The sequence below is a fragment of the Sardina pilchardus genome, chromosome 8, assembly GCF_963854185.1.
Source record: "Sardina pilchardus chromosome 8, fSarPil1.1, whole genome shotgun sequence".
Lineage (NCBI taxonomy): Eukaryota > Metazoa > Chordata > Actinopteri > Clupeiformes > Clupeidae > Sardina > Sardina pilchardus.
In genome coordinates, this window is record NC_085001.1 from 20,668,252 (window position 1) to 20,677,772 (window position 9,521).

At 48.5% G+C, this 9,521-nt stretch overlaps 1 protein-coding gene across 1 annotated transcript; it reads left to right on the forward strand.

Annotated features, from left to right (window-relative positions):
• The first annotated feature begins 5,123 nt into the window (after positions 1 to 5,123).
• On the forward strand, positions 5,124 to 9,104 carry ccn1l2 (cellular communication network factor 1, like 2). The gene is made up of 5 exons (XM_062543191.1): positions 5,124 to 5,613; positions 6,128 to 6,344; positions 6,516 to 6,848; positions 7,085 to 7,284; positions 7,488 to 9,104. The coding sequence occupies exons 1-5, from the start codon at positions 5,539 to 5,541 to the stop codon at positions 7,812 to 7,814; spliced, it is 1,152 nt and encodes a 383-aa protein (XP_062399175.1). The 5' UTR covers positions 5,124 to 5,538; the 3' UTR covers positions 7,815 to 9,104.
• The last annotated feature ends 417 nt before the right edge of the window (positions 9,105 to 9,521 follow it).

Genomic DNA, 9,521 nt, shown 5'->3' on the forward strand with positions numbered 1-9,521 from the left:
CACAGTATGGCTTTTGATAAGCAAGCTAATCAAGGCTTTGTATTTTTTTCCCCCCTTCTTATCTGTCGATTTCCAGTAAAATGGCTTATTTCTTGTTGTAGACGACTGGCACTGTTGCTGTGGAAATTGTACCACAAAAGTAAGCTGTGATTAACATTTTCATTTTGCTTGGTTTTGTGTGTACAGTCAAACTGTTCTCATGGCTGCCTCTCATGGCATCGTTCTTTGGGCTCAGCATTGTTTTAGAGGACCCAGCAGAGAGACAGATGTTCCGTGGTACGTGAACATGTGTACACACACACACACACGCACACACACACACACACACACACACACACACACACTCACACACACTCGCTATCATGGCTGAGGTATTCACCGACATGCCTGTCCCTCTGCACCAGTTTTAATATGAGCCCCGGGAATGTGGAGCGTGACATATTAGAGGGTGTGCGATGTACACTGTAACTCCCCTGGCCGGCACACCTGCCCACAGCTCGCGCACAATAGGCGGGTTATTGGCCTCGCGGTGGAGGCGGTGTAGGTGGGGAGGGGGGGGGCTCTCTCTTGTTGCTTTCATCACTTCTATTAAGGCGAGTGCTGGAATGTACCCGCCACGCTTTCCCTCTGCAGCATGGAGCTACCAGAGGGCCGGGGCTGTTCAAATGAGCCCTGTACTGGTTAGCGCACCGGGCTTGTAACCGGAGGGTTGCCGGTTCGATCCCCGACCAGTCCACCATGGCTGAAGTGCCCTTGAGCAAGGCACCTAACCCCTCACTGCTCCCCGAGCGCCGCTGGTTGGGCAGGCAGCTCACTGCTCTGGGTTGTGTGATTCACCTCACTGTGTGTTCACTGTGTGCTGTGTGTTCACTAATTCGGTTAAATTGGGTTAAATGCAGAGAACTGAATTTCCCTCACGGGATCAAAAAAGTATATATTCTATTCTATTCTATTCTTTTCTATTCCTGTTGTGGCTACGCACGAGTCACAGATACACCTGCAGCAGCGCATCAGTGCGGGGGCTGATTGCGGATCGCTAAGGTCTGGTGAGAGAGTTTTGGAATGCCTGAGGCCTAATGCTGGACTGTTGGTGTCCAAGGTGAAAAAGGAAAAAGTGTATACACACACCCACGTTCATTTATTAGCATGAAGACCTACTTAAGATGCTGACGCATCAAATGACTTAAGTGCATTTAATGAAGGAATGAATAAGATCCAGCTGTGTGCTTCGCTTGAATTCCAACAAAACCAGAGGTCTCTGAACGTTGCTTTCACTGAGGTGTCTGCCAGCCTGCCACATGCACACGTGGGCCAACTCTCCCCGCCCCTACACACACACACACACACACACACACACACACACAAACATACCACCACCACCTCACACAACTGGCTGTGTACATACATACAGCCACATGTTTCGCAGGGTGTCTGTTGATGCTGACGTTCTGAGGGGGTTCTCCGAGACATCCGTATGAGGAATGCGTCTGCTCTCTGACCTCTGAGGAGCTGCGTGAGAGAGATGCAGCTGATTCCACACGCACACACACACACACACACACACACACACACTGGCTGCTCCATCATGCCCGTGCGACTCGGGTTGGGCCGCCACGGACATCTCCACCGACATAATTGGCTCATGACTCATGTCATGTCCACTCACAATGGAGGAATCCTTAACGTGAGTGTGGGTGACCGTGTATAACGCTGATAAATGTGGACTAAAATTCGGATTATTGCTGCCGTTTGATGAATCACTCGCACAGGTCAACCTGCGCTGGCTCCTTGCCGAGATCTTATTGAGTCAGTCAATGGTACGCAGTCTCCATGCCATCACACTATAGGGGGAAAAAACAAACTCGAGACTAGATTCTAGCCACACACATTCCGTCCACTTCTCGTCGTCCGACCGTTGCCATAGTGAGAAGCAGATGATGAGCTGTTCGTCAAATGTTGGCACGGTGTTCTGCACTGCACACGTAGCCAGTGGTGCGAAATGCCAAATGATCTCAATGTCACTCAAACGCTGTTTACATAGACGAGGCTACACCACGAACAGACGTCACACTTTCTGTACACTGTACTTTACAATGCGTTGCTATGCAAAACAAGAGATTGAAGATTGAATATACAAGAACAAAGCATAAATATTTACCTGAGCCATGCCGTCACTGTGGTCATGACGGTAGCATCCTCAACGGTTCGCAGACGTACTGTATCCTAGATTGTGAGGGTTGGTGACGTGCCTTGGAATGATATACTATACACTTGTGCCGTTTTGTACTATACACAGTTTAACTTGGATCGGCACAAGGTGATATACAGCTGTAGAATGAGCTAATTCATATGTGTGAGACAACCGCTGCAACAGGCAACAAAAGGATAGCCTGACAGGAGATCAATGTAAACTTTTCTTTGTATATGCCATTATAAATCAGTTGAGGTATACTTTGTTTATTTTCTTGCCCGGGTGAACAGTCCAACCTCTTATCCTACGCATGCCTCAACACAGACACAAACTAATTCTTTATTTGATGCAAAACATGTTGCTGTCCCAAGAGTTGTCATGCCAAAAATACAAACAACATTCCTGTCAAAGCCCAGCGCTGACTCAATCTCCATAAGCAAATCATTAAACTGACATGCACCTGCATGTCATGCATACTGTGAGAAAGTCTGGAGAATGAATTTGATTAAGCATGAAGACTACAAAGGTGAACGATGCCTGTTTATCATATATATGTGCCTCTCTCTCCTCTCTCTCTGTCTTTCTCTCACACACACACACACACACACACACACACACACACACACACACACACACACACACACACACACACACACACACACATACAATCTCAAGGTGCGGACAATGGCATACTCATGACCTTAGCTCTGCAGTGGGAGCTCACTTTACATTTAGTTCATTTATTTGAGGGCTAAAGGAAATCACACCCAGTCTAACATACTGTACACCACACACACCCCGAAATTATGTCAGTCAGCATTAAGCTGTTCATAGTCATGTAGGAGTGTAGTCCATGTAGGAGTTCGAATAGGGATGTAGAGAAGAGTCTTTCAAGCAAAGCTGCTGTGTTGTGCGTGGTTCAGCTGATGGGGAATCTCATAAAGTTAATTTCAGTCTCCAACAGAGCTCCAGGTTGGACTGGGAAACCGTAGGCTACAGCCTTCCTTCATAGATACCTCCAGCCCCCCCACCTCCCACACACACACACACTCTCTCTCTCTTGGAAATGTTTGCCTGACTGACAAACAATGGCTGGGAATGAGCCAGACGGACATTTGCCAATAGCAGCCCCCCTCAGCCCCCCCCACCTCCTCATCAGGGCTCGATGTGAGATGGCCAGCGCACACATCCTGCCTTTGTGGGCCAGGAATCCCAAGAATCCCGACAGTGTGCCCTCCTTCTCTTTACCTCCGCCCCTTCCAAGACTAGGTGCTCCGACTGCTCCCAAACATCTCCAAGACTGCACCCAATCTTATCCTGCTCTCTGTCTGTATGCTTATGTAAAGCGATTTGTGTGTGTGAATGTGTGTGTGTGTGTGTGTGTGTGTGTGTGTGTGTGTGTGTGTGTGTGTGTGTCTGTCTGTGTGTCTGTCTGTGTGTATGCATGTGTGTGTGTGTGTGTGTGTGTGTGCGTGTGCGTGCAGAATCTTCTAAGGTTCTAATGTACTACTTCACTTCATAATTTGTTACACTTTTATGGTCTTGAGATAGGCTCTGTTGGCTGCTCCCATTTAATCAAACCGTGCTCTAAACTAAAGTATTATATCAACAGGCTAGTTCTACAGTTAACATAGCAATGACATGTCCTGTAATATGGACATGTTAATAATTATATCAACTTCTGATTTGGAGTAAAAATAATCTTTTATTTTGCCTTACACATTTTGTGCACACACAACATAGTGCTTTTCAACAGGCCATGTTTTGGTTTGCAGTGGAAAATACCTGCAGTCCAGACCCCAGATACAGTGCACAGTAAAGGCAAAACTAGACATATTAGGTCTGGGTGTAGGTTAACACGGGCCTCATGAAAAGTGCTAAATTCCTTTTCCTGTTATGTGTTTCATAACTGCTAGCCAAGGCCTAATGCGAGGGCTTCCTGACCAGGAACAAAAACACTTTTCATGTTCTTATGGGATGACAAAGAGAATGTTTGGTTTTTCCTACGAAAACATGGGAACCTGTGTGAACAGCCTGGGTTTCCTGGAATGTGGCTGTTAGGAAAGATTTCAGGCAACACTGGTACTCACCAGGAAGTGTCTGAAGCAGAAGGTGTTTCAGGATAGGAGGTATTATGTGTGTGTGTGTGTGTGTGTGTGTGTGTGTGTGTGTGTGTGTGTGTGTGTGTGTGTGTGTGTGTGTGTGTGTGTGTGTGTGTGTGTGTGTGTGTGTGTGAGAGAGTGTTTGTGTGTGTGTATGTGAGAGAGAGAGAGAGAGTGTGTGTGTGTGTGTGTGTATGTATGTGTGTGTACTTGTATTTGTGCTTATGTGTTGTTTGCTGGGATTTCCTCAGTTCATTGTCTGCATCACCATTTCCTAGCATAAAAATATGCTCCACTCAGACTGGGGTTTCCCTCATAGCTTTGCTACATAACTGAAACCCTTGATTGTTATGTGTCACACCACGTTATATTATGTATAACCATTTTGTTCCACCAGAATTATCTATAATAAATGCTTGTCTACCTATTCTGCTACATCAGCCACCTTGTTTGTATTCATTTACACACATTAAAAAAAAGCATAGCAACTAATTGCAAAACCCAAAAGCAATCGTTGCTCGTGTTGTTGTCACTATGGCCCACAGACAGGTTGTAATTCATCAGCCATTTCCTCCAGAGCTGCACTCTGCCTTCCCTCCTTCCTCCAGAGAGGTGTGGTGATGTCACGGCGGGGGCTGGGGTGTGTGTGTGTGTGTGTGTGTGTGTGTGTGTGTGTGTGTGTGTGTGTGTGTGTGTGTGTGTGTGTGTGTGAGTGAGTGTGTGCATGTGTGAGTGAGTGTGTGTGTGGTGGAGAGGTGGTGGGGGCTGTCTGAGAGCCTCTATAAGGTGAGGTGCTGGCTGGGAGATTCTCTCAGCCAATCTCACAGGAGTTGGGTGGCACTGAGAGCTCAGCTTTGGAGAGGGGAGAAGCCACAGAGAGACGGACAGGGGGAAGCTGACTGGTGCACATCTCAGTGCACGCACTTAAGACTCCCGTCTGGCTTCACACACACACACACACACACACACGCATGCATAAACACACACGCACACGCGCACACTGACAGACAGACAGAGAGAGTGCAGACACACAGTGAAGAGACACTGTTAGCTTATTGTTTAGTCAGACTTAACTTTTTCTGAGGCATTTTTTGGACACAGGACCTTCAGTGAAGCGTTTGAGTATACGGATTGTTTTGCGTTTTAGCACTGGACCACTGAAAGCTATCATTTGGATCTCTACATACAGTAACTTGTGGAAAATAAGGTGTTTTTTTTTTTTGCCAAAATCAGCCGAACAGAGGGATGTTTTTTATGGAGAATTTGACGAGGAGGACGCTCATCGTTGCTTTCTTGATGTGTTGTGGCTCAGCATTGCTGGTGAGTGTTGCAATAACTGCTTGTCTACCAGTGATTCGCTTTTCCCATGGTGATAGTCTGTTGCAACTGGATGTGTTTTGAGGAAGGATGGCAAAGTCATTAGGACCTTACTCTTCATTTTAATGATCTGATCGGATAAAGACACAAATAAACAATGTCTCATGGAGTGTTTTTAGTTACTATTATTATTATTATTATTATTATTATTATTATTAAGTTTGATCTTTTTTACTGCCACTGACACTGAAAACCAGAATAGTTCATAGTCACAAGTAAGTAATAAGTACCAGCCTGGAGCATAAAATAGTATAAGAAAATAATGGCGATCTATTCATATTTGCATACAGGTTAGATGGTTCAGAGCTTACAGTACATACAGATGTCACTTCATTCAGAAGCGCTGCTGACAGAATGATATCAGTGAATGAGTCAGTCACCTCCAACCCAGGCACAGTGTGGCTTTGTGCTGACCGATCTGACCGTTGAATAACGTGCCGCGTGGTCCTTCTCGTAGGTGGAGGGCGTCTGCCCGGCCCAGTGCTCCTGCTCCCCCTCCCCGCCGGCCTGCCCGCTGGGCGTCAGCTGGGTGACGGACGCTTGCGGCTGCGGCTGCCGGGTGTGCGCGCAGCAGTTCAACCAGGACTGCGGCCCCGACCTGCCCTGCGACCACATCAAGGGCCTGCACTGCCACCTGGGGGCCGGGGGTGACCCTGAGCGAGGCCTGTGCCGAGGTGAGAAGAGAAGGAAGGGGCACGGGGGGGCTGGGGGAGGGGGTTTAGAATGGCCTCTTTGTGCCAGGTGTTGGAGGAGGTGTTTGTGTGTGTGTGTGTGTGTGTTTGTTTGTGTGTGTGTGTGTGTGTACCTGACCCTTCTCCTTTGACCTCTGACCTCTTTCCCGTTAGCCCAGGCCCAGGGTCGGCCGTGCGAGTTCGCCGGACGAGTCTACCAGCACGGCGAGGACTTCCAGCCCAGCTGCCAGCACCAGTGCAGCTGCATGGACGGCGTGGTGGGCTGCATGCCCCTGTGCCCGCACCAGGTGCCCCTGCCCGACTGGCGCTGCGCCAGTCCTCGGCTGGCCACGCCGGCCGGCCGCTGCTGCCAGGAGTGGGTGTGCGACGACAGCAACCACATCAGCGAGGAGCCGCGGGAGCCTGAGCACACGTCTCTCCCTACCAACCACATCAGCAAGCACCTCCCGACCCAGCAACGCTCCAGCACCAGTCTTTCCTTCCAGGGTAGGGAGCACACACATACTACGTCATCCCATATGCCTTGGGTGGAGCCAGGAGGAGAGGGCATGGAGATTGTTACCATATTACTTTTTTATTACCTGACCTTAAAGTCATTAAGCCTGTTCTGAGGTATTAAAAAAACAACGCTTTGAATTCGTAGAGTGCATTTCACATAGTGGCTCATTCAGCATGTTGCTTTTGATAATAATGTACTTCACGTTTTCTGTCCGCTTACACAGAGTGGCTGTCTCTGCCAACGTCTCGTCTGATAGTCCCCCAGACCTCCTGTTTCCCACAGACCACCGAGTGGTCGGAGTGCTCGGCCACATGTGGCTTTGGCGTCTCCAGCCGAGTCACCAACGAGAACCCAGAGTGCCGCCTGGTCAAAGAGACACGGTTTTGCCAGATTCGGGAGTGTGGTGTGACTGCTGGTGTCAAGGTAAGAACTTGGTGAACTCCCTGTGAACTGCTTACTGAGACATTTTTCCTGTTTTCTCCCTGTCGTCCCACTTCTGTGGTCTCACATTGGGAACTCAAGCACCAGTTATATTTAAAAACGATATTGTTTTACAAAGAATGGTGTTTGTTAAGAAGATCATATGCGAGTGTCATGTTTCATGGTTTCGATTGGTGTTGTTCTAGAAAGGGAAGAAATGCCGGCGGACCGTGCGGCCTCGGGAACCGGTGAGCATCACGTTCGCCGGCTGCACCACGACCCGGCGCTACCGGCCGCGCACCTGCGGCTCCTGCGTGGACGGCCGCTGCTGCCGGCCCACGCAGAGCCGCACGGTGCGCCTGCGCTTCCAGTGCCCCGACGGCGAGAGCGTCAGCCGCAACGTCATGTGGGTCCAGCGCTGCCGCTGCGGCCGGAGCTGCCCGTCCGCCGCCGACGGCGACGAGCGGGCCGGGCCCTCGGTCAGCCTCCACAACGACATCCACACCTTCCAGGGATCGCCGTCGCTGGAGTAAAAGCCAGTCCGTCCAGCATCTCCTCCGCCCATCGTAATCACCACCACCCAACCCCCAACCCTCAACCCCTGGATCAGGATGGAAGCCTGGCTTGCCTCCTGCTGTGACTGATGTATGACCAGAAGGTCCACCATTGCTCACCAGACCACCGGCAGTGGAGGCGCTGCCTCTTGTGTGGTCGATCGCCTCTCCACAGACTTAACAGAGAGCACTGGCCTTCATCTAGTGTCAGGATCAGCCCTCTTCCCCTCCTTCTCTCCCTTCCTCCTCCCCCGACTAAGCTAACCTTCGATAATATGTTTAGATGATTTGCTTGCACTTTACGTTTCCAACCATTTGGACGTTCTTCTCCCTCCCTCCCTCCCTCCTCCCCTCCCTCCTCCCCTCGCCTTTTGTGGAATGTTTGCCATGTGGAGTTCTACCATCTGTAGCTGGACTCTGCACTGCACAACTAAGTGCTGACACTTCACAGAACATAACCTGCTATCTACGGAGACAGTTCGACACATCGCTGTTGAACCAATGAATGGCAAACCCAACATCAGATGAGATGTGTCCGTTACATGTTACATGTTCTTTCTTTCGGTCCGACCCTCCTCTAATTTATTTGGTCTTCATTTTTGAGTACCTCCAACACTGGAGGAAAGGCAGAATATTTAGGTATTTGTAGACTTCCCATCAGCTTGGATGGGTAAATATTGAAGTGCACTAACATCCCTTTCCAAGTTGATCTCCTCTGTGGTGTTGACAGGTGATTTTGGTCTTGAATGTGCATTTGAATGGTAGGCTGATGATTGCATTGAATACACAACAGATTTGGCGATCCATAAGTATACTGACTCATTTGTTAAATGTTTCTCTTTGTTCAATGCATACAGTTCTCTAATTATCGACCATTGTTGGCACTGCACTGCCTTCTGATGTGAGTGTGTGAATACAGCATATACGTGTGTGTTTGTGTACGTGTTTTTTGTGTCACTGACAGAGTGAAGTCAAGAAAATGAAAAGGGATGAGAGACAAGTTGAATGAGAAAAGGAAAATAAACAGAGTCTGTGTTTTTATTAGAGCTTTCAATGTACATATACAAACTTCATTCAGTGGAGTGACGATATTTGGAAATCGCTTCATTTTTCGGGGCGTGCTTGGGATCTGACTCTAAATTCTGATGCTTTACAGGCTCTCTTCCTGGAGTGAGGATTTTATTTGTGTATTTATGACTTCTATTTAGTTTTGTAATAAATTGCGTCTTTGATGTGGGACAAACACATCACATTAAAACATATACAAAAGCTTGATTTTGCCTTTCAATTTCTTTGACCATCTTATTGCTACAACATATACAGTATGATTCACAAAAGAAAACTTTATATGTGTTAATACTGGACATCATAGCTCTTTAAGGGGCTGTAAAGGCCACCAATCCTACTACAATGGCCATTTGCGTAAGAGAGGGCAACAAGTCCTCGTACGTCAGTGACTCGTCTGCCCTGCCGGCTGGGAAGGTAGAGTGGTGTGAGGAGGAGGCTAAGGGTGCCTCTCAACATGCCTCCTCGATGCTCGATGCTCGATCCTCGAGGGGCGTTCCCACTGATCTATAACTAACACTGGATAGACTATCCCATTGTTTCCCCCCCTCCATCATTCTTTATGTAGATCAGTGAGGATCGAGGCCCGAGGAGCGAGGGAGGACATATAAAAGCCCAAAT

Excerpts from the sequence above, each read along its gene's own strand:
- ccn1l2 (XM_062543191.1), top strand. The coding sequence starts at position 5,539 with ATGTTTTTTATGGAGAATTTGACGAGGAGGACGCTCATCGTTGCTTTC. Across the intron at positions 6,849-7,084 it reads CACCAGTCTTTCCTTCCAGG|AGTGGCTGTCTCTGCCAACG; the intron begins GTAGGGAGCACA and ends CCGCTTACACAG. Across the intron at positions 7,285-7,487 it reads GTGTGACTGCTGGTGTCAAG|AAAGGGAAGAAATGCCGGCG; the intron begins GTAAGAACTTGG and ends GTGTTGTTCTAG.